We start from the raw sequence: 25631 nt of genomic DNA on the forward strand, positions 1-25631 counted from the left end.
GTGAAATGTTATCTTCAGGTTTAATTGCATTTCGTATTTTAAGATTTTCTGTTCTGTATCATTACAAAATCTAAGTCTAAGGAGTTTATACTATTCAAAGAATTTCAATTTGTTCGTGAATCTTCACGGATTCTTATTAACTCCTATAATTGGTAAAATAAGTGACACCTAACCGATTTTAAAATGAAACTTGAAATGTATCATTCCTAGCTGATATGAAACAACATCTTATTTAAGTCCGAGAACGGCCTAAGTAAGGTAAACAAGGGTACTCAATTTTAAAAACCATGTGCAAGAAAAAGTCCAGACAAGTGTTACGTAACAGAAAGACGAACATGTACTAAGAGTATTAACCCCACTCTATACTATTCACGGGTAGTGGGACTTGCATATATATTCCCGAACTCAATATCTTCACATTTATAATAAAAAATAATCTGCTTTGTTTTCAGGGTTTAAAGAAAATGCACACAAACCTAATGATTATGTGTACCTTGTTCATTCTATAGAGCTACAACATGCGCTACATAACTCAAAATGGCTTTACGGTAAGTTTAGGGATTCATAACTAGAGAAGAGGTGTGAGCAAAAGTGGTCCGGGTGGGGAAAGGGGAACATGTTTTTCCTGTAACAATGGTAAAAGCCGCGAAAGATATTATTGTTTAAACGCTAATAAAAAGAACGAAGTTTGTTGGTTTCGACCGCCTGTATTTGACATATAAAAACACATTTTGAATATATTTTTGTAGATCTTCGCTATAACAATTTGACTTATAAAACATTCATAATTACGAATTATACATTATACAAATGGAATTTTTATAACGCATAAAGAATTTTTTTAACTTCAGTTTAAATCTTTACTGTCAATAAACTAATAAAACAAGTCAAGGTCGTCACAAACAATAAAGGTATAAAAACAGTATAAAAACATAAATCATAAAAATTACAGATCGGGTTTTATATTTATTGGTGTTTACGGGTATAAAATATATGAAATTTTCTTAATCTGATAAAATGAATTGAAAAAAAATATGATCAGAAATTGTTTTTTTTTATTGAAGGCGGTGCTTCATATTTTTCAAAAAGACGCTTACGCAGTTTAATATAAGCTGCGATTACCTTTAATAATTATTTTGATATATAAATATTAATTATAAACTTTTTTCATTTTCAATTTTTTTTATATATTTTACAGAACCTCAAGCAACCGATGTTGACACCTTAGGACCATTGATTCGAGAAGAAAGAGCCATTATCAAAACCAAAATGGATATGTTAGGAAAGCATCTCGTAGATTTACAGGTATAGTTTTGTTTGAATATGCATCCATTTCTTGCTGGCGTATTCACCTAAACCATCATAGACACTCGTTTATATTTCATGTATATAATATAAATATAAAAGAAATAATTATAGCACAAATGAATGAAAGAGTGATTACATCCCATCCTATCCCATCCCATCCCATCCCCAAGATTTGCCGTTGTACAAAGAATTTTAGGAAACATCAACTGCATAAAATATGAACTCAACACGTTGTAAATATCATGCGTACGAAGCGCTTCCCTCGTTTTACCTTCACCGGGAACGCTCAAAAACGTCTCGAGTGAGTAAACATCCCTTTAGAATTTTTATGTGGATTTTTTGTTTAGAGGACGACCATTTGATATTCTGATATAACTCAGCAGGTCTAATCGAAAGTATGAGATGGCACCAGATTCTTCGTAAATTCATCATTTTCCCCCAAAAAAATCGGGAAACACTTCCCAAATTTTTAAATAATAAAAGTATAAATATTATTTAAATATACTTGAAATGACTGAAAATTGGTTTCATTTAACTTTAGGTATATTGTCTCAGGAAACCTTTAAGTTACCTCACTTTTATTTTAACATGCAGGGCCGTATCTACAAATGGCTCAGGTAGGAAATTTTAAAACTAAACGATTGTCTTCATATCAAATTACGGTGTTCACGGCGAGTACCTTGCAAGAAGCAAATTCTGTTTTTCCTCAGACATAGCCCTGATTTTTCGGGATCAATGTTTCTTATTTATTTGTCTTTTTTCATTGATTACCCTTCTGTATTCTGTTAGTGTTGCATTTCTTTAATTTGTAATCTAGTAATGTTGTTATGACTTGATCATGAGTTTAAAAAAAACCAGCAGCCACAGACTTAACTATGTGAATTCCATTTTTGCTTTATCATGCACATTGGTCTTTTGATGTTGTCCCTAGAAACTTAAGTCTTACACTAAATTTATACATTTTGCGTTGAGACCAAAATATATCTTTGCCAATACTTTTAAAACAGGCTAGTTACAATTAAACTTTAATACTATCATGTATGTATGCAGTTGGGAATATAAAAGATTCATTTCTGCAGAGAATGATGATTAATTCTGAATAAATGGTACATAATGACTTGACTATATATGTATTATTTATAATAAACAAATCATTGAAAAATTGTATGTTTTCGAATATCATAAATATAGTTGTGAAAATGAATAATCAGTCCCTTACTTTATTGAAACTGAAAAATTTTGCTTCAATAGTACAGAAAATGAATAATCTGTCCTCTTAGTTTATAAAAATAAATAACCGATCAAAAACAAATCCTCCTGCCCCCCCCCCCCCCCCCCCCCCCCAGAATATTAAATGGTCTTCCCCTTACATCTTTTTTTTAACAAAATGGATAGAACAGCTGTAAATAAATCCGAAGCAAGTTTTGAAAATCGCTTTGTTTTATTCGGAAATTTATTTATTGATAAAATTGACAATGGAATTGGGGAATGTGTCAAAAAGAAAACAAACCGACTAAAGAGCAGACCGAAGGCCACCAATGGGTCTTCAATGCAGCAAGAAACTCCCGCACCCGGAGGCGTGCTTCAGATGGCCCCTAAACAAAAATGTATAATAGTTCAGTGGTAATGGACGTCATACTAAACTCCGAATTATACACACAAGAAACTAAAATTAAAAAGCATACAATACTTACAAACGCCAGTCTGAGGCTCCTGGCTGGTATCCGGTCGTTCCCGCCCCAAACCGATCCGGCCCCAAGTCAATCCGGCCCAAAGTCGATCCGGCCCAAGTCGATCCGGCCCACGTCGATCCGGCCCCAAGTCGATCCGGCCCCATAATAAAATATGAAAAAACAATATTCACTATATGGAGGAATTTGTGACAAATTTGAACAGTATAAACGGAATTTGCAAAAAGTGTCGATGATGGGTGACAACAGGTAAGCGAAGTATTGGAGTGTCACGGGATAGAAGTTCCTACATAATATAAGTTTCAAATGGAAACAATATTCTGGAATATTATTTCCAGTGGAATAAATATTACAGTAAATGTTCAAATAGGAACAGATATTATGACATTGTTTATAACAAAGTTTCCAGTGGAACTTCTGTTAGGAGGAACAAATATACGTTAACAGAGTACCAGTTAAAGAACGATTTGAAATCGATACGAAACTGAGTGTTATTGTGTCTGTTTGTATAGCAGCTTTCAGTTTCTTCGTTTATTTGTTAAGCAAAGTTCGGCCCTACGAGGAAATGTTAAAATGTATACATAGACGTGGGGCCGGATCGACCCGAAAGCTCCTGGCTTGGGTCAGGCGCAAAAATGCGGCGGGGTTAAACATGTTTTGTTTAGATCTCAACCCTCCCCCTTTACCTCTAGCCAATGTAGAAAACAAACGCACAACAATACGCACAGTAAAACTCAGTTTAAGAGAAGTCCGAGTCCATGTCAGAATAGGTAACGAAAGAAACCAAACAAAATAAAAATGATACAGAAATTAACAAAGGACTTCTATAGCAGTTACTGACATGCCAGCTCTAGACCTCATTTACATGTAAACTGATTGAAAAATTGTCCTCATCATATGAATATCAAGTACAATCCTTCCCGTTAGAGGTTCAGTAATATACTATCATAAAATATATGGGAAGAACATAACCCGTATCATCCCAACAACTGGTTTTAGAATAAATGTGTTTAATTCCGATGCAAATACCCTATAAGTGAATCAATATTAAAGCCAAACTGTGCAATCTTTAATGATCTGACAACAGTATCGTAACTATGTACCTTCTTAATATGTCTGTTTAAAGGCTTTTTAGCTTTTGAGGTGTATGCCGACATTTTTGTGCTTTGTAAAGTAAAAAGATTGGATGTGAAATACCTCAACGTATAAGATGTCTGCATATTGAATTATATTTACTAGTGATGTCCTTGTACCGATGATAAATTTTAGTTAATGTTTTGACTAGTGATATCGAAAACCCTGGTGTAATACACGAATTTCTCTCGCTAAAACCTAATACGTTGTTACATACAAAAGCGAATCTTACAAATTGAGATACATAAACACCATAAGATTGTGACAAGTGAACGTCACCATCTAAAATGGAAAATTTACAAGAGGAAATGAAAAATATCTTTTATCATAAATTTTGGTATTGAATATCACGTTAAAGATATAGATATCAAGATCGAGGAAAGTGCAGTGTTCATTATTAGTATTAGCTTTTTTTAAAGTTAGTTCAAACGATATATTTCTTTAGTATACATACTGAAGTCGATATTATTGAGGGCCAATACAGAAACAGGTCCTCAATAAGTGGTGCACAGTTGATCCCCATTGGAATTCCCATAACTTGACGATAGACGGAATCTCCTAAGCGATTAAAAAGGTTATCTGAAAAAAAAATCATAGGCAGTATGTCCAATTGACATAGTTCTTTTGTTTGGTGTTACTACTAAACAATGACCTAAAAGAGTTTAAACAAGTATTCACATTCTGACTTTTAAAATGCCCATTTTATTAGGTGTGTAATTTTTTTCATAATAAGAATATGAGGCAAAGTGGTATATAGGGTAGAAAAATCTAAATAGATTTAAAAATATAATTACACCTTATGTAAGAATCCGGGGTTTTGATTGGTTAATAGCCAGTATATTTTTCACCAATTTACTGTTATCAAATGAATATCGTTCATTTTTAACGCCACCGGGGTATTTGCTAAAAGGATATGCCTTTTTTACCCTCTCTGCCGTGGTATTTGCCAAAAAATACTCTATCCGACTGGACGCTTGTAACGTCACGATCATCAATGCGTTTTAGTACATTAACATTCGGTGTAATTAAACAGATATATCATGTTATTGAGTGGTATTTGCGAAAAATACCAGTCTTGAGAATGAATTTCCCTCGCCTTATGGCTCGTGAAATTTAACATTCTCTCGACTGGTATTTTTCGCAAATACCCCTCCTTAACATGATATATCTGTTCAAAAATCACCAATATAAGCATGTAATTTATAAAGTACTTCCAACGAATTTTTGACATGCCAAAACTAATTAATTCCACTATTTCCAAAGGCCTTATTTGCACAATTTATTATTAGGGTTTTTGATTGTACCAAGTGTACTAGTAAGTAGAATAATTCCTGATTTATGAACAGAAATCAAAAATATTTTGCAAAGAAAAAGAAAAAGACTAACTAGAGAAATTTTAATCTTTTTTGGTTTTCTTACAGATGGAAGGTGAAGTAAAACCTAGCGAGTCAAAAAACCCAGGAGAAGGTATCGTTAAAGCAGCAGCAGAGGTGGGGGCGGAGTTTATCGTGACTGGTACCAGGGGTATGGGAACTATTCGCCGTACAATCCTAGGAAGTGTTAGTGACTACGTCTTACACCATGCTGAAGTACCAGTAATTGTTTGTCATAAACACAAGGAAAAACATTGAATGTTCATGGGATTGTTTTGAACGGTTGTATTGAGACAAATTACATTTTTATTTTATTTTTTGGCCAAAGAACAAGACATTCATTTATGACAACGACTGTATTTTTATTATTTCCGACAATTATTATGCTTGGAATATTGAAATAAAATATTAAATCTCATTTCGTCTACTTTTCAACTGAGTTTTCTGAAGAAAAAAAAAAGTTAATAATTTGGTGGTGGGTAAATTGTGCGGCTGTCAATAGTTTCATATAAAGGAACCAAGTCATACAAAACTAACAAAGGCAAGAGGTTGTACAATGTAGCTATGATTTTCAAATTTTAATATGTTGATACTAATGATAATATGGAGGTCAAATTCAATTTTTACGATGTTCACTTTTTATAAAAGAGTTATGGTCCTTGGTCTATTGGAAAATGGCACTTTATGTTGTTTCCGTGCATTTTTTTAATGAACCGTTTAGCTAATGATCTTACAATAGTTTTGATATGCTGTTATTGATGACAAATTGTGGTCAAGTTTGATATTGACTATTTTCATGTGTGTCGTTCATGAGTTACCATGTTCTTTGGAAGACTGACAATTATTGTATTTTTTTGTGTTATATAGGTTTCATCCTAGATCCTTATAACTAAATGGAAAAACTGCACACACATATTGGATTTGTGCATGCACCTGTTATAGCTATAATTGATTATTCCACCAGTTATCCAGGCTTTGTCATGTTTTCAGCAAAATTTATAGAAGTTTGTATCCATTTTATGAAATCAAACTCATTAAATCTCATGGGCAGATTGTTTACATATTGATGATTGAACAAATACTGTTACAGAAATGTTTGTCATTTTGTCAGTTCAGTTCAGTTCAGTTTCTTGTTTATTCCTCCATTAATTGTGGAGCACTACCCAAGGGGTAGCAACTATGTACACCTTAAAACATAAGGAAACAAATAATTATATACAGATGACTGAATTTGGTTATAATAATCACTAAATGATAAATATCATAATTAATTCATAGGATTGTCATCATAAAGTTTTAAATATATATAATAATTCATATGTGCTGGCTTGTAAGAAAATGTTAAGAAACAACTGCATATATTTACAAATAAGAATTAAAATGGTCTCAAATTAAAATTACTTATAATTATTAGTCAGCAAAATTAACAATTTTGTTAAGATGGTAGCAATTTTGGTGTAATCAATTTCTCATCATACATGTACTATCTTGCCAGTTCTTTGAAACTTCATTAGCAGATTGTACACATATAGAACTTGTGCACCTGTATGCTAATTAATACATAATTGTTTGAGGAGTTTTCACCAGTAGCATGACATATGCAAACTTTTTCATTTTTCTACAAAATTTACAAAAGACAGAACCAAATTTTTACATAAACTGGTCTTGCAGTTTTATCCCTCAAAATGTTTTTGAAGCTTTTCACTTCCCATCCCATAATGTATTTGTATTCCCCCGCGACGGGGGCATATTAATTTACCCCTGTCCGTTCGTCCGTCCGTCCAGAAAATGATACATTATTTGTACAGCTATCTCCTCCTACAGTTTTAGAGGTTACAATTTAAATATTTTATAGGATGTTCATACACATATAAATGAACTTCAAGGTTTGCATGACCACAGTATTTTGATTTATTTTCAAATATTCTGAAAATGACAGGATGTTGGACAATTTGTTATTTTTTTGGTGTCAGCTGAATTTAGAGACCGTGGTTTCTCCGGGTATCTTCTCCTACAATGGAGATACAGCTTTAATATTTTGTAGGATGTTTATACACATAATGGGGGTGTGCATGACCGCAATGTTTTGATTTCTGTTAAATATTCTGAAAATGAAAAGTTTTTGGTACTAGCTGTATAGTGAGATCATGATTAAAAATTTTGGTCGGAGAAGGCTGCCGGAAATAACCTGACGAGTCTTTATTAGTGCATCATATTTCCTTTAACGACGATTTGTATCATTGTATTGCGTGATTTTTCCTATTATCTTGAAAACTATTACTGTGAATGTACTTTTATTCGTGGGGTACCAATTTTCGTGGTTTTCATGGATGACTTTATCCACGAATTTAAGTGTCCGACGAAATAAAACAACCTTTGTCCAAATCAAGACATAGAAAGATTCCGATGTAGGTTTGACTTCTGATATGATCTAGAAAGTATATTGAATATCGCCAAACTTAGAATACTACAATACATGTAGTAGTTTTAGGGCAAATGCACTATAAACTACAACTGCAGGCAGGATTGTACCTATTAAATCTTTTAAAACGTAAACTGTCCAACTTTTGATCTTTTAATTCTCATAAAAAAATATTTTTGATCAATGAAAATCGGATTCCCGGCATTGATATTTATGATAAAGTGTACATGTCATGTCCTCTTAATATCAATTCTCGTATGTATTTGAAATAATAAATACATGCTGGGCTTCCTTTTGATAATAATTATTTTACAATTCAAGATATGTTATAGTATTTGTTTTATGTAACTATTTTCTTTAGGTGACATGTTTATAGCCTAATTAACACCTTTGATGGTCTTTTATTTGTTGATCACTCTATCTCAGTTAATAAGTGTGATCATTACGTACGTGTCAATGTTTACTTCGCAATTTCCTTCAATCCAGTCCATTGTAACATGTGTAACTTTCATTTCGAATGACTTTAATTTTTCAATTTTTTCATTTTTTTTTTAAGAAAACTTAAATTCACGAATTTATAAACCCACGACCATGTAAATGTTGCTCAAATCACGAAAATTGATATCCACGAATTAAAGTACTTTCACAGTATAGCAAATAGACAGAAACTTCAAATCGCCGATAAATTAATTATCAACAAGGCATGCAAGATCTACTAATTAATCAAACATGGCCATATTCGTCAGTTGGGTCCTTATTATAGGAGATGGTGCACTTAAACCGTCAACGATTGTTATAACTTTTTGGGGGCGTTATTGCTTAGGGGACGACCATTTGATATTCTGGGGGGGGGGGGGGGGGGGGGGGGGGGGGGGCAAGAGGATTTGTTTTTGATCGGTGATCTGAACTGTTTAAGCAAGATTTTTCATTTCCATTAAAGCAAGGGACTGATTATTCATTTTCACAACTATATATTTTTGATATTCGAAAACATACAATTTTTTAAATGATTTGTTTATTATAAATAATACATATAGTATAGTCAAGTCATTATGTACCATTTAATTAGATTAACCATCCCCCTCTGCAGAAATGAATCTTTTAAATTCCCAACTGCATATACATGTATTGCATACATACATAGTAATAAATAAATTTGGTGAATTTACTGTCTTCTGATTGGTTAAAATAATTAGCTTTATTTTCAATGTTATCAATTTTTATGGCGACACGCCCACTCTAATGTTGTGTATTCATACGCAAACATCTGTGTACGTTGTTATTCGTATTAATATATATCTTTGAGCCTTATTTTTGATAAAAATTTATTTATAATGAATGGCAATAATTTATTTTGAATTTATTGAACCATAAAATTAATTTTTGACTCTTCACATTTAACATAATCCGCTTCGCGGATTATTCAATGTGAAGAGTCAAAAATTAATTTTATGGTGTGAAGAGTCAAAAATTAATTTTATGGTTCAATAAATTTAAAATAAATAACAGCCATTCATTAATTAAAGCTTAGTTATAACTAGGCACTTCTAAATGTATTGGCAAAACATGCTACGCCGAGTTTAAATTTATTTTTGAAGGGTTTTGGAGCCACTGAAGGCCCTAGAAGCTATAGAACAAATGATGCAAAATCATGCTTTCTGGGTGTTCCGAAGACCCTTTCATAATCTGAAAATGAAGTTTTGATTTAATAATTTTTTGACAATATTTTAGTCTCAAAGCAAAATGTATAAATTCAGTGTAAGAATGAAGTTTCTAGGGACAACATCAAAAGACCAATGTGCATGATAAAGCAAAAATGAAATTCACATAGTTAAGCCTGTTGCTGCTGTTTTTGTTTTAAACTCATGATCATAACAAAATTACTAGATTACAAAAGGAATGCAACACAAACAGAATACAGAAGGGCAATCAATGAACAAAAGACAACTAAATAAGAAACATTGATCCCGAAAAATCAGGGCTATAAGTCTGAGGGAAAACAGAACTTGCTTCTTGCAAGGCCGTGAACACAATTTGATATGGAGACAAGCCCCCCACACCCAGAATATCAAATGGTCGTCCACTTATTATTTAAAAAAAATATATATATAACCGATTGAGAGAAACTTTGAAAGCAAAATTGATGCACAAAAATAAAATTGGATTCGCCCGTTTTCTTCCGTTGATTCGTACAGAATAGATATTGATTATCATAACATCATAGAAGCCGGGTGAATATATAGCTATATTTGATGAACTTACTCCTGGAAAGAAATAAAGTAAGATGATCATGATAGATTAATATATCTTCCTTAAAACACACATTAAATGTCTTCCAGTTCATCAAAGATGTGTGTCCTTGGAAACCATTAGTTTATTTACACTGAACTAAATACGATTTTTTCCGCTGCGAGAGGGGCACTGATTGGTAAAAAATACTGAAACATTATAAGTCCGGTAAACAGAGTCTTTAACAATCCGAATCTATTCAAGGTTACTGCATAACGCATTTTTTGTCAATGAAGTGTGACGCAATTAACTATCCAAAGCCTAGTTCTTTTTTCATCGAAAGTGTTAAAAGGCTAGTAAGATAAAGATATATACAAAGTAACATTATACGATCTATGAAACCTCTCTTCAAGTAAATATTGTCGGGCTGCGAGCCAAGAAGTTTACAAAAATATCTGCTGCTGCTATGTAGAATGACAGAGAAGAATTCAATTATATGTTGTCTTGTGTGCTAACTAAAACTGTTATATAACTATGGCGTCAGTTGTGGAAGGAACGACAAATGAAGGAAAGAGAATTATTGTTATTGCTATGGATGGTAGTGTTCATGCAAAATATGCTTTAACGTGTAAGTATTTAGTATTATCTAATTGCTAGCTTCGTACTGTGATAGGTTATATTGTAAACAGAGCGTTCAGTACAGAGTAAAAAAAATAACTAGACATTAATTTTAACCTTTATCTCTTTAGTTTCCATTAATGCCATCCTTTTATCTATAGATGTTTCGCCAGGCTAAAGAATACTGTTATATTTATTTATTTAGTGCAATTGAACTTCCCTTCAAATATTTTTTGGCAATTTGAGTGCTACAATATTTCGGATTTCGAAAATTAAAAACATGTTAATAAGAGGGTTATGATACATTTTGAACTATGTCATTCACTATAAATTATTGTAAATGTTGCAACTCTTAACACATACAAAAGTACACTCGTTTTGCCAAAATGTCCACATCGCAATTTTTACTTTAATGATTTTATTCTATTTTCCTTATTTTGATTTTTTCAGGGTACAAAGACAATGTCCATAAACCACATGATCACGTGGTCTTGGTGTATACAGTCGAACTAGGAACTAAGCTTGAATCAACAAAATGGGTATATCGTAAGTGATTCAATGTAACCGTAAACAGATTCGATTTATATCTGACTATGTGGTTTTGGTTTTGCTAATTGTTGAAAGCCATACGGTGACCTACAGTTGATAACTTCAATGTCATTTTGTCTTGGATGGACAGTTGTCTCATAGGCAACCATTCTTATTTCTATATTTATCCGAAGGAAATTGCAAATTTAACCAGTTGAACTGTTAGCTAGCCTGTCAAAAATGGATAATATTTGATAAACAGGAATTGAATTTAAACACGCATTACACGATAGAACAAGTCATGCTCAAAATGAAGTTTGATTCTAAATTTCAGAAAGCTCTAGTCGTTCAAAATTCTATAATTTGTAATACTACATAAGTATCTGGAAAACAGAAAGTTGTTTTTGGTCATGGATCTAAAAATGCATAACACGATAAGGCATCCTTACATGAAGCTTACCCGACAAAATTTCAGGAAGCTCTGAATTGAAGCTGTAAAAATTGTTACACAAAAGTCATGGAACGGACTGACAGACGGGAACAATTCAGTCTGTTTCCTTCTTCGCAGCGGGGAAACGATAATAAATTACAATGTAACATACATGTATTCTTTATCATTGATAAATAAGCATTACAGTTTCATAAGAACCGATGCAATGTTTAATCGACATACATAAAATTGAGAATGGAAATGGGGAATGTGCCAAAGAGACAACAACCCGACCAAATAAAAAACAACAGCAGAGGGTCACCAACAGGTCTTCAATGTAGCGAGAAACTCCCGCACCCGGAGGCGTCCTTCAGCTGGCCCCTAAACAAATATATACTAGTCCAGTGATAATGAACGCCATACTAATTTCCAAATTGTACACAAGAAACTAAAAGTAAAATAATACAAGACTAACAAAGGCCAGAGGCTCCTGACTTGGGACAGGCGCAAAAATGCGGCGGGGTTAAACATGTTTGTGAGATCTCAACCCTCCCCCTATACCTCTAACCAATGTAGAAAAGTAAACGCATAACAATACGTGCATTAAAATTCAGTTCAAGAGAAGTCCGAGTCTGATGTCAGAAGATATAACCAAAGAAAATAAACAAAAAGACAATAATACATAAATAACAACAGACTACTAGCAAATAACTGACATGCCAGCTCCAGACTTCAATTAAACTGACTGAAAGATTATGATTTCATCATATGAACATCAGGCACAATCCTTCCCGTTAGGGGTTTAGTATCATACCATCATAACATATATGAGAAGAACATAACCCGTGTCATGCCAACAACTGTTTTTTAGAATAAATGTGTTTAGTTCCGATGCAAAGACCTTATCAATGACTCAATATTAACGCCAAAATATGCAATCTTTAATGACTTGACAACAGTATCGTAATTATATCCCTTCTTAATAAGTCTATTCAAAGGTTTTGTAAGTTTCTGAGGTGAATACTGACACCTTTGTGCTTTATAAAGAATATTACCATAAAAAGTTGGATGTGAAATACCTGAACGTATTAGAAGTCTGCATGTTGAGCTATATTTACGAATGATGTCTTTATACCGATGATAAAATTTAGTAAATGTTTTGACTAGTTTGTGATATCGAAAACCCTGGTGTAATAATTTTTCAGTAATACATAAATTTCTCTCGTTTAAATCGAAAACATTGTTACATACACGAGCGAATCGTACAAGTTGAGATATATAAACACCGTAAGATGGTGACAAGGGAACGTCACCATCTAAAAACGGATAATTAACGATAGGAAATGAAAAATCATCCCTTTTATCATAAATTTTAGTATTCAGCTTTCCATTAGTGATATAGATATCAAGATCGAGAAAAGGGCAGTGGTCATTGTTAGTATTAGCTTTATTTAAAGTAAGTTAAACAGGATAAATTTCATTAATATACATACTGAAGTCGTCATTATTGAGAGCCAAAATATCATCCAAATATCTAAAAGTATTATTAAATTTGTTTATCAGATGTTGTTTCGATGGGTCTTTGCTTATTTTTGTCATAAATTGTAACTCATAACAATACAAAAACAGGTCCGCAATAAGTGGTGCACAGTTAGTCCCCATTGGAATTCCGATAATCTGACGATATACGGAATCTCCGAAGCGAACAAAAATGTTATCTAGTAAAAATTCAAGGGCATATATAGTATCAAAGCATGTCCAATTAACATAGTTTTTTTGTTTATTGCTACTAAAAAATGACCTAAAAGAGTTTGAACATATATATTCACATTCTGATTTTTTGAATGCCCATTTAATTAGGTGTGTGAATTTTTTCTTAATGAGAATGTGAGGTAATGTGGTATACAGGGTAGAAAAATCAAAACTTTGAACAGATTCAAAATCACCAATATAAGCATGCAATTTATCAAGTACTTCCAACGAGTTCTTGACACTCCAAAAGTAATTTATTCCACTATTTTCGAAGGCCTTATTTGAACAATTTATTATCAGGTTTTTAATTGTACCAAGTGTGCTGGTAAGAAGAATAGACAATTTAGTAGTTGAACAATGGCTTGAAGACGAAATAAATCTATATTTGTAAGGGGTTTTGTGTAGCTTCGGAAGCCAATACATAGTTGGGACTTTCATTGTATTTGGCTCTGCTTGTAAAGCGGTGGCTAAAAGTTTATGTTTGTTACAGATTTCGTTTTCTGAAAATGGAGTCAGTTGGAATGTTGGTGAATTGGTGATTTCCTTTTTCAGAACCTCAATGTAAAATTTACGTCAAACAATAATAATATTATTAGCAGCTTTATCTGCCGGGACAAAAACAAATTCCATGGCTAGTTCTTTTAGTTTATGTTTGATACGAGACATACGTTTATTGTGGTTATTGTTTATAGTAAAATGTTCTTTAAAATGTTGAATACGTATATCAACTATCTTCATTACTGAATTAAAAAAAGAGTCCAAAGATTTTTTGTCAGCTTTTTCCCGTTTTATCCATTTCATACAGTAAATATGGAGTGAGTCGTGGATGATATTACGACACTCATTCCAATTAATAATTGACGGGGGACGATATTTAGGTCCTTTACTGAGGAATGATTTTAACTCTCGGTCTTGAACGATGTTAAGATCTCCTGTAATAACATGGGAAATGGGTCCATAAATATATTCGGAATTACTGCAATTACATGAAGTAGGTGTATTTTCACTGATATTAACATCTTTACACAATTGACTATAATTAAACACAAATTTCCGGGTAGATTTCTTGTAAATATAACAAATAAGAGGTAGCTCAGTATTGTCAAAATATCCAGGAATTTGTTCTATAACAGAATGGTCGTTAAATATACCGGCAATATTTACAAAATCAAAGCCTTTATTGACATACTTAATTTTAATAAAATGTTTTTTATGATCTTCAGGGCGATCAATTTTGGGAAATAATTTAGAATAACAATATGCCATAATAATTTGAACAATTTCATACTTAGGACTGCTATATGAAATTGTGTTGCAATCCTCCAAAATTTTATTTAACTTATTAACCGGTAACGAACAGAGTTTTGTTAACAGATAATGTCTGCCGTTGTTTTTTGAAATAGAAATTAGGTCCGAAATATTGGTATGATTGGCTCGAAATTTTCTTTGATTGCGATTTGTTCTACGACCGTGAGAACGTTTTTTACGAACAGTTTTAGAAACTATATCCAAAATGTTAACGGAATTGGTTCTAGATATATTTCCAATTCCCATGATATTATCATTTAGACCGAGAGGGTAAACTGTCTGTAATTTTTTAATCCAATTTAATTCAATTAATTATTTTCCGTGATCGTACAAACTTTGAATGCGATTCACCAGGCTGCTTATTTACAACTTCTAAAGGTTGAACTGCTAAATATTTAAAAGGATGGTTGTGCTTCTTAAGGTGTTGGTAAATGATACTTTTGAATTTATTGGGTCTTTTAAAACGATACAAATGTTCTTGAGTGCGTTTAGATAAATATCGTCCAGTTTCTCCTACGTACTGAATACCACACCCCGGTTTGTTTCATGTAAGTAAATAAATAATACTGTTTGTTTTTCAAGTTATATCAGTTTCAAAATTTAAAGAAAATGTGCGACCATTAAACGTGGACCTTACCGTATTGTTGGTGGAAAGACGGGGACATGTAAGTCATTTTTTGGCATGACACTTATCGATAGAAGGGTAACCACGATTTTTATTGTTAAAAATGTTAGCGATGGTAGTATTTTTAGATAACCGATTTTGAAGATTGAGACGTGTAGATACCATTTGAACAAGTTTAGTATTTAGTAATTTTCCATTTCTAAGCTTCATAATTGTTTTGTTAGTGAATTATATAATAAAGGAGCAAAGATTGGCGTCCAGAATATGAACCAGCATACAATAATTGAAGTTATATAAAATGGATAAATTTGTTCGGCTAAAAATGTCAAACGCTATCAGTATTAAATAATAGAATGGGGCTGAATATTGAAATACTACTTTTTGATAAATATTCCTAAAGTAATGAATTAGAGCAGTTCTCGCTCGGACACACACTCCATAATCTAGTATATTATAAGAGCATAAACCTGAAGCACGGGGAGGCACTCTACTGCCTCCACACGGCACTAAAGACAAACTTTGTAAAAAATAAAATTGAGAATGGAAATGGAAATGGGGAATGTGCCAAAGAGACAACATGTATGGTACTATCTGATATGATCTTTGAGGTTCATCTGAATAATCTTATAAGACAGTTTTGCATGGTATGCATGACTATACATTTTTGGATCTAAAAAGGATAAGTTGTAAAGAGTGTCATGTGTTTCCGTAAAACCGAATGAGACAATTATTGTTCATTTGTGGCCTTTTAAGTATAGCAATTATTTGGCCTCGACATATACAGTATGGCAGGCTACTGATTACATAATATTCGTTGCGTTTACTCCTTGAATTATTAATAATCTTAAACATGTTAAAAAAAACAACTCGAGTACTTAAAAGAATGACGCAACGAGAAATGCATTAATATATATAAAAAAAAACCGCAACAAGCAATAAGATAAAATGTACTGTATTAAAAAACTACAAAAAAAAACAACCAGATACACGTTTACAATTTTATACTCCAGTACAGAAAATCAAACACACACAGAAAACAAACATCACAAGAACAAAGGGTTAGATATATATATGTTAGCGGCAATAAGTGAAATTAGGCATTAAGCTTAAATCCTAGGCAATAAGCTAACGCCTAGGCATTAAGTTATTGCCTGTAATTTTCAGGCATTAAGCTTAAATCCTAGGCAATAAGCTAACGCCTAGGCATTAAGTTATTGCCTGAAATTTTCAGGCATTAAGCTTAAATCCTAGGCAATAAGCTAACGCCTAGGCATTAAGTTATTGCCTGAAATTTTCAGGCATTAAGCTTATTACCTGAAATCTGATGATGATTATTCATCCTATTGCCGAACATGATTTTAGGCAATAAGTGAAATCTGGAATTTAGTATGAAATTCAAAACAGTGTAGCTATGGCCATTGATTGACCCATCAAAATCATCTATTGACTGGGACAATTTACGTGAACGTTTGTCTGTAACAACCACTGTTCATGACGTACCAACGATAGACATTTAAACTGTGGGGTCAACAAAGGTTTCTTAACGCCTTTAATTATAAAATAATTCGAAAAATTAATCAGGAATAACCTTTGTGTTTTGATTTACATAATTGATATCAATCAAAATATCGTGTTATTTCTGATTAATTTTTCGAATTACTTTATTTAGGTGTTGAGAACCTTTGGTGACCCCATAGTTTAAGTGTCTTTAAAAAGTACATAGTGAGCATTGGTCGTTACATACAAACGTTCACCTAAATTGTCCCAGTCAATGAATGATTTTAATGTGTCAATCAATGGCCACAGCTACACTGTTTTGAATTTCATACTATGTATATTTAGTGATTTTTTTCTTGAAATAAAGTGGTTTCTTAATTATATTCCTAATATTAATATACATTTATCTGACAAGTCTTCAAATTTTAATATTTTTCTATTCAAAACAGAAATAACTCATACTTTTTTGTGGAAGTATACAAACAATAACAAAAGATTTAAAAAAGTGTTTGTATCCAATAAAAAAGAGGGAGACTCTTTATAATCTTTATAATATTTATTTGAAAATGTTTACACTTCACTGGTCAAGCTGGTTTGAACTAGTAAAAAGTAGACAAAAATTAAGATATATTATTATGATTTTTTGCGCACACCATTTTATTGGATAAGTAAATATTCTTGTTTAAATTTGTGTTAAATACCCACCGACCTTCTGGTCTTTTTCACTTCTTTAACTGGACTATTCGCATTAAGTGACACCATGTCTATAGAGGAAACATTTCTTGAATCTTTGAGGTCTAAATTTGAATTAGGGAAAAAAAGGAGCATATACCCTGGAGTAAATTACCATGATCTTTTAGCAAAGATTAAACTTTTGGAATCATCAGAAAAGAAAGCGACAAAAGATTACTACAATTTAAGAAGGTATGACATTTTTAACATTGGTGGTTTTGAGAGTTTGATAACTAAAGTCAGCGAGAATGACGAGGGAAATTTCAAAATTTATGTATTCCTAGAGGAACTCTATGGTATTTTGGAAAAGGCACATAAAGAAACAGGTCATGGCGGCAGAGATCGCACGATAAAACTACGGTGGAGATCACTTCTAACCTCTCATTAGAGCTGTCAGAATAATCTGTCATTGAACTGTTCTAACCTGTCCTAGAACAGTTCCACCTAGAACTGTCAGAATCAGTTCTAGGTAAAACTGACTAAAATAAATATGGTCAGTTTTGGTTGATGCTGTCAAATATGGTGATTTTTGGTTGATGCGGACAAAAAATGTTGTTATATGAGTCAGTCTGAGATATCAAAACTACTGAAATTAGTTTACGATTCAAAATTTTGAATAAAAAGAGGACATGCTGGCACTATAAACTGATGCGAGCATAATTTTTTAGTCATTGTTTTTCAATATTGCTTTCATTTATATTAAACAATCCATCCTGATATAAAAATATAAGTGATTTACTTTGCGGCTATTAAGATTTAGTTCATGTACATAATAAAGTGCAAATATGGTCAGTTTTGTGTTCGTGAGGCAGCAACCCCTCAGTCATTATCCGGAGGTTAAGGATTTTCAAATGTTCATGTAAATCTAAATGTTTAAGTAACCGGTGCAAATGCAAGAAAAACGAGAGACAGTACTAGTGCAATAGTCGGTGTCACAGTTAAACAACTTGTGATAACAAATGATTTTAACACAAATTTCTATCAATTTTCATATTTTATAAGAAATATAAGTTTTAATATAAAAACCTATTTTATCTGGGATTTTATTTCCAGTAGATGACATTTTAAACTTCAGTTCTCGTAATGCTATTATGTAACAAATGTATAATTTTTTATTTAATTGAGTAAATGTCTTTGATTTACTCGCATTTAATTATTAAGCAATAAGCTTAATGCCTGGACATATTTTTCAGGATTTAAGCTTAAATCCTAGGATTTAAGACTAATGCCTAACATCATTTAGGCTTTAGACTTAATGCCTAGGTGTTAGCTTATTGCCTAGGATTTAAGCTTAATGCCTAATTTCACTTATTGCCGCTAACATATATATAGAAGTAATCCAGTTAGACTTTACACATATCAACTAGAAATATAGCACACATGAAAGGTCCGCGACGTCGGTAAAGACGCATAGTTATTGATTGTACTTAGAATGAAATTCAAAACAGTGTGGCTGTGGCCATTGATTGACACATTAAATTCATCCATTGACTGGGACAATTTAGGTGAAAGTTTGTATGTAACGATCACTGTTCACTATGTACTTTTTAAAGACACTTAAACTATGGGGTCACCAAAGGTTCTCAACACCTTAATAAAGTAATTCGAAAAATTAATCAGAAATAACACGATGTTTTGATTTATATCAATTATATAAATCAAAACATAAAGGTTATTCCTGATTAATTTTTCGAATTATATTATAATTAAAGGCGTTAAGAAACCTTTGGTGACCCCACAATTTAATTGTCTATCGTAGGTACGTCGTGAACAGTGGTCGTTACAGACAAACGTTCATGTAAATTGTCCTAGTCAATGGATGAATTTAATGTGTCAATCAATGGCCACAGCCACACTGTTTTGAATTTCATTCTATGTATAGGACTTTTTCTTATATCTAATTTTGTAGAACATATACTACTAATATGTCACGGATATGTTTGTTTATCTTATCCAACTTTTACTATGTATTATAGATGCAGATGGTGACCGAGCAACGTCAGAACTGGCAGAGTCCATGTCAGCTGAACGTAAAATACTTAAAGATAAATTAGAAATATTTGCAAGAATGTTGCTTGATTCAAAGGTACGATGTCAATTGTTCAATATATCAAAAAATATATGCTTATATAAAAAGATGGTCTATGAGTACATCTACAGCTAGTTTGTTGTTGTTTGGAAAGGGTAAACATGAAAAGGGGGAAATGGGTGATAACTCTTATAATTACTGCCCACTTCTGCGCACAAAACTTGTTGTAATATGAATGGTCTTTTAAGGTTGTTACACATTTTTGCTTAAGATTATAATTATACTAGGCATCGTATTGAAAACTCTTCATAAAATTTTACAATGACTTGTGTTAATATCTTTAGTAATTTAGTACTTACACTGTTTAAGAATTTGAACATGAATACATTTGTGATTCAAAATGCGGAAGACTTAATTATTCAGTCACTATGAGATTTTTTTTAAAGCATTTCTTATTTTTTTTTATATCTATTCGATTTGGTAAGTAAATATTTTGTCAAATGATATGACATTCCAATTATTCATGATTTATTTGTAAAACTAATTGATCAAACTGATGAAATGGAATTCTACAGGTCAAAAAAAAGTATCTATCGTTTAAATTTATTTCAAAATATGTTCTAAAGCTATTTATGTTATCTCTTTTGTATACTGTAATAAAAAAAATCAATTTGCATTAACCTCTCTCTTTCAATCAGATTGCAGGTGAGGTTAAAGCCGTCCATTCAAAAAATCCAGGAGAAGGAATTATACAGACAGCAAAAGATGAAGGGGCAGCCATGATTGTTACTGGATCACGTGGTTTAGGAGCTATCCGGAGGACGATACTCGGAAGTGTTAGCGACTATATTCTCCATCACTCAGTTGTCCCTGTTGCAGTTTGTCATCAGAGAGTTTAACAATTAATTGTACAAATTACTGTTATATTGCATATGCGTATGCTTCAAAACCTCGATGCATGTTATATTTTGTATTATAGCAAATTCTCATAAATTTTTATTTTCAAAAATAAAAATAAAACCGTGTATCTGTTTTATTCACAAATAAATTTATGTGCACTATACTACTATCCAAAGAATCAGACGCAGAAAATAAAAATTATAATCCAGATGCCGTTATAACAATTATGATAAAATTAAGTCATTTTGGGGCCCTTTTTAGCTTGCTGTTCGATGTGAACATAGAAGACTCCGTGTTTAAGGCCGTACTTTAATCTATAAATGTTCAATTTTTATACATTGCGACTTAGATGGCGAGCTGTCTCATTGACACTCAAACAACAAATTCTTATTTCTATGAATAAAAGGACAAGTACATAATATACATCAAACTAGTTAAAAGAAACGTCTAATAGTCTAATTGCAGTGCATGAATATGCTTGCAGGAGGTCGTAGTATCCGAACACCGGTTGGGTCAAAACAGTAAATGTGTGTTTGATCCTGCTGTACTAAGCACACGGGATTCAACAATAAAAACGAAGACGGACCAACTCGAAATAGGAATAGTGTGTATAGTGATGATTATAAAGAAGAGTAGATGTGGTGTAATTGCCAATGAAACAACTCTCCAAAATAGACCAAATGACACTGACATTAATAACTATAGGTCATCGTACGGCCTTCAACAATAAACAAAGCACATACCGCATAGTCAGCTATAAATGGCCCCGACTGCACAAATGTACATAGTACATAAAGAATCACGGTGGCGGGGTTAGACATGTAAACGGGATCCCAACGATCCTTCTAACCTGGGACAGTGGTGTCTTTCTATGGTATGAAGCCCTGTTAGCTAGTCCATTTATGTTAAAAATTCAATTTGACCTACAAAATCTGGAATAATTCAGGATATCTGCAGATCAAGCAATCAATCACAACAAACGATATATCCTTATTATACAATTTCAATTTAACATACACAGCCTCTCTACGAAAGGGAAATGGACCGTCCAAAGACAATTCACAACCATGCAATCGAGTCATGCTACTGAAACTCGGGTAATAATATCAATGCCTATAAAAGCTTCTTCGATTATTTCTTTTAAAGCAGATGTTTACTTTACTTCCTTGTTAAACGTCTAACACTGATACCATCATTTGACTTGGAAGGCTAACCTATAACTACTACATACAATGTACACTTACAAGTACCTTAGCTGAACAGGCACTTGAATTCACGGTCAGATTGTTTTTTTTCCCTATTTATGCCTTAACATGCTTAATATATTAAGGTATAAAGGAAAACACAATTCTGCGACAAGTGCCTGTGCTTATATATCTGTGTCAGAATGATTCCACACGTCACATTGAAATAATCCAAAATGTAAGGGAGAGGTAGAGAATCTCACAAACATTATAAGAGAAAAAGTTATCAATACAGACTAAAACCTCTAAAGGATAATATATAGCCCGCTATCGTCTATTTCTAAACAAACATGTAACCCTACCCAACACCAGAGACATATAATACATGTATTATATGTCTCTGCCAACACCAAGCAAATATCCAACTGTAGATAGCCCAGTAATTTATAAGAGACTATGCTTAGTTGTTGAAGACTGTTGCACTTTGAAGAAATTGTAATTCGTCAAATAATGACCTTTTTTTCAAAGGGCGATAGTCTTCGAAAAGGCATTTTTTTAAGATCTGGAAAAACGCTAGTCAAATAAAGCTATGATTAAATTAACGAGATGCTTTTGAGTATCCGCCATCAAAATAAATCTTCTAAAATCAAACACAAAACACAAAAAAATAAAAATAAGATACTAGTATATAACAGTAAGGTACATGTATGACTTAAGGTCAACATTCCTGGTTAGGGACAGACTCGTGAATAATATCTAGTTTTTGAGATCTCAATAGTTCTCTCATAATCTCGATTTAGGTGTATACCTGATTATTCAATAAATATCTTCACGTTACATGCAGATAACAGAAAATAGATAAGAAAAAAAATATCATAAATCCATATAAAACGTACTCGAAAGGTTGAGATAGCGCACGTTGGTATTTATTTATAAATTATATGTGTACTTCTGCGTGTATAATGTGCATGTTTTAAAGACACACATACACGAACTCTTACTAGAAAAAAAAGTCGCGTGTCAAATATAATCCGTCAATCTATGGTGAAAAAACCATTTACATCATAAACACACTTTGAAACATTAAGAATATGGTAATTTAAAAGGTTAAGTAAATGAATGCTTAGCTATGTTATTTATCTTTATGCTGAAAATGATATTTTATCAATTTGAAAGTGAAACATATTGTTTGCACTATTTTTTTCTGGAAAAGTCACATTTGTTTGCAATACATTCCATGTAGCTCTTAAAGTTAAAGACGTGTAATGTTAGAAGCCAAGTTTTATCATCACTCACATTGATGGTTATTCAGTGTACATAAATGATATAAATGCAAATTGAATACCTTAGTTCTAAGCTAATGATAAAAGGGCGATAACTACGATACAAATAACCAATCGAGAATTCCTGGTAAGCGTTTATTAGAAAGTGGATCATAACTAGTTTTATGTGTAAATTGAACTAACTATCATCATTTCTTTGCCATCTTCGATAGCCAATGGATGCGATCAAGTCCTCTCTACTCTCCACTGGACCGTAAACTTTTGCTAGCAAGGATGCATCTTAATCCACCAAGGATGAAGAAGACGGTATATTGTAACCCTAAAACAAGCGAAGATGGTGTTTTTGAGACGTTTAATTTTGTATATGCTAGCTTCTCTTTGCTTTTTATTGAATGGGTATTCTAGTTAGTTCAACACTGGACAACCTGACACTTTACAGTGATGCATTGCTCGATCCTTTTCTTATTGGTTTGTATTCAATGTTTGATATAGAGAAGAAGAAAAAAGGTTAACAAAATACGCCGGAAACTGATTCGGGAAAAAAATGTAGGTAAACCGCCATAACCATGATAACGATTCAGAAACAAAAGCATCAAAGGGATGCATATTTTTTCACGCTTGTTCGTTTTGATCGTGTGTTCTGTTTAAACAAAAAAATCGTCAAAAATAATGTCCAAAAATATAAATAAATATTTTTTTTTATCGATCATCCTCACTATCATGGTTTCGAAATATCATTAGCTTGAAAATCAAGACATTAAATTTCAGAACAATAAGTGGTGGATACAGAACTTTTTATAAGAGTACGCTGGCTGATCTAAACTATGTGTCGCTCACCTTGGTCTATGTGAATATTAAACAATGGACACAGATGGATTCATGACAAAATTGTGTTTTGGTGATGGTGATGTGTTTGTAGATCTTACTTTACTAAACATTCTTGCTGCTTACAATTATCTCTATCTATAACAGTACTTTCTGTGGAAAATGTTATTGAAAATCTTCAAATTTTAAGAAAATTGTTAAAAATTGACTATGAAGGGCAATAACTCCTTAGGGGGGTCAATTGACTATTTTGGTCATACTGACTTATTTTTAGTTCTTACTTTGCTGTACATTATTGCTGTTTACAGTTTATCTCCATCTATAATAATATTCAAGATAATAACAAAAAAACAGCAAAATTTCCTCCAAATTACCAATTCAGGGGCAGCAACCTAACAACCGATTATCCGATTCATTGTGATAGATTGTGACCTGATCAACAATTTTACTTCCTGTCAGATTTGCTCTTAATGCTTTGGTTTTTGAGTTATAAGCCAAAAACTGCATTTTACCCCCATGTTCTATTTTTAGCCATGGCGGCCATCTTGGTTTGTTGGCCGAGTTACCGGACACATTTTTATAACTAGATACCCCAATGATGATTATGGCTAAGTTTGGTTAAATTTGGCCAAGTAGTTTCAGAGGAGAAGATTTTTCTAAAAGATTACTAAGATTTACGAAAAATGGTTAAAAATTGACTATAAAGGGCAATAACTCCTAAAGTGGTCAACTGACCATTTTGGTCATGTTGACTTATTTGTAGATCTTACTTTGCTGAACATTATTGCTGTTTACAGTTTATCTCTATCTGTAATAATATTCAAGCTAATAACCAAAAACAGCAAAATTTCCTTAAAATTACCATTTCAGGGGCAGCAACCCAACAACGAAATGTCCGATTCATCCGAAAATTCCAGGGCAGATAGATCTTGACCTGATGAACAATAATACCCATATCAGATTTGCTCTAAATGCTTTGGTTTTTGAGTTTTAAGCCAAAAACTGCATTTTACCCCTATGTTCTATTTTTAGCCATGGCGGCCATTTTGGTTGGTTGGCCGGGTCACCAGACATATTTTTTAAACTAGATACCCCAATGATGATTGTGGCCAAGTTTGGTTAAATTTGGCCCAGTATTTTCAGAGGAGAAGATTTTTGTAAAAGTTAACGCAGGACGACGACGGACGAGGGACGACGACGACGGACGACGACGGACGCCGGACGCCAAGTGATGAGAAAAGCTAACTTGGCCTTTCCGCCAGGTGAGCTAAAAAGGAGAAAAGGATTCAGTGATTCCGATTCCCTATATATAATCAACCAGTTTTTTTTGCACAAAAGTGTAGGCTCGGCCCCCTAGCCCCTCCACATGGATCCGCCTACATGTAGTTATGATATAACTATTGAACAACAAATTAAAGGTAACGTATGTGTTTTTTAAAAGTCAATTTTTGGAAAATGTGAAAAACACCTTTTTCAGGAAGAATGCAAATGGATAAAACTGAATTATATTCATGATCACGTCGATGTGTAGATAATTAGGGATAGGATACTTTAAGTTGTGCAGCCCCCCCCCCCCTCTAAGTATGTTAGAGAATAATAATCACTAACGCCCCCCCCCCCCCCCCCCCTCGTTTCTCTCTCTTCATAAACTGATACGGTGGGGAAGAAAAAAAAATATATGACAAAATTTGGAAGGTCAATTATAATAAGGCTAACATAATATATAAAAATAGTATGTTAGTATGTGTCACTACAGGCTGCAG

At 32.7% G+C, this 25631-nt stretch overlaps 2 protein-coding genes and 1 long non-coding RNA gene across 3 annotated transcripts in view; all 3 read left to right on the plus strand.

The window, feature by feature from the left end:
• The window catches only part of LOC139485592 (uncharacterized), a 32610-nt gene extending 26686 nt beyond the window's left edge, over positions 1-5924 (plus strand). The window contains exons 2-4 of the mRNA XM_071270189.1: positions 453-548; positions 1199-1305; positions 5555-5924. Of these exons, the coding sequence (XP_071126290.1) occupies positions 453-548; positions 1199-1305; positions 5555-5764 (413 nt within the window). The 3' untranslated portion in view covers positions 5765-5924. The remainder of the gene's footprint in view (positions 1-452; positions 549-1198; positions 1306-5554) is intronic.
• The window catches only part of LOC139485827 (uncharacterized), a 971519-nt gene that overhangs the window by 535946 nt on the left and 409942 nt on the right, over positions 1-25631 (plus strand). The gene's annotated exons all lie outside the window — the stretch shown is intronic.
• On the plus strand, positions 10529-20701 carry LOC139485601 (universal stress protein in QAH/OAS sulfhydrylase 3'region-like). The gene is made up of 4 exons (XM_071270203.1): positions 10529-10785; positions 11226-11321; positions 19624-19733; positions 20375-20701. Exons 1-4 carry the CDS (start codon positions 10692-10694, stop codon positions 20573-20575), a joined length of 501 nt encoding a protein of 166 aa, XP_071126304.1. The 5' UTR covers positions 10529-10691; the 3' UTR covers positions 20576-20701.

The sequence above is a fragment of the Mytilus edulis genome, chromosome 1 (genome assembly GCF_963676685.1).
Source record: "Mytilus edulis chromosome 1, xbMytEdul2.2, whole genome shotgun sequence".
NCBI lineage: Eukaryota > Metazoa > Mollusca > Bivalvia > Mytilida > Mytilidae > Mytilus > Mytilus edulis.

Bases quoted from the DNA above. Each gene is read 5' to 3' on its own strand.
- LOC139485601 (XM_071270203.1), top strand. From the start codon at position 10,692: ATGGCGTCAGTTGTGGAAGGAACGACAAATGAAGGAAAGAGAATTATT. The intron at 11,322-19,623 runs GTAAGTGATTCA...TATGTATTATAG, and splicing joins ATCAACAAAATGGGTATATC to ATGCAGATGGTGACCGAGCA. The intron at 19,734-20,374 runs GTACGATGTCAA...TCTTTCAATCAG, and splicing joins GAATGTTGCTTGATTCAAAG to ATTGCAGGTGAGGTTAAAGC.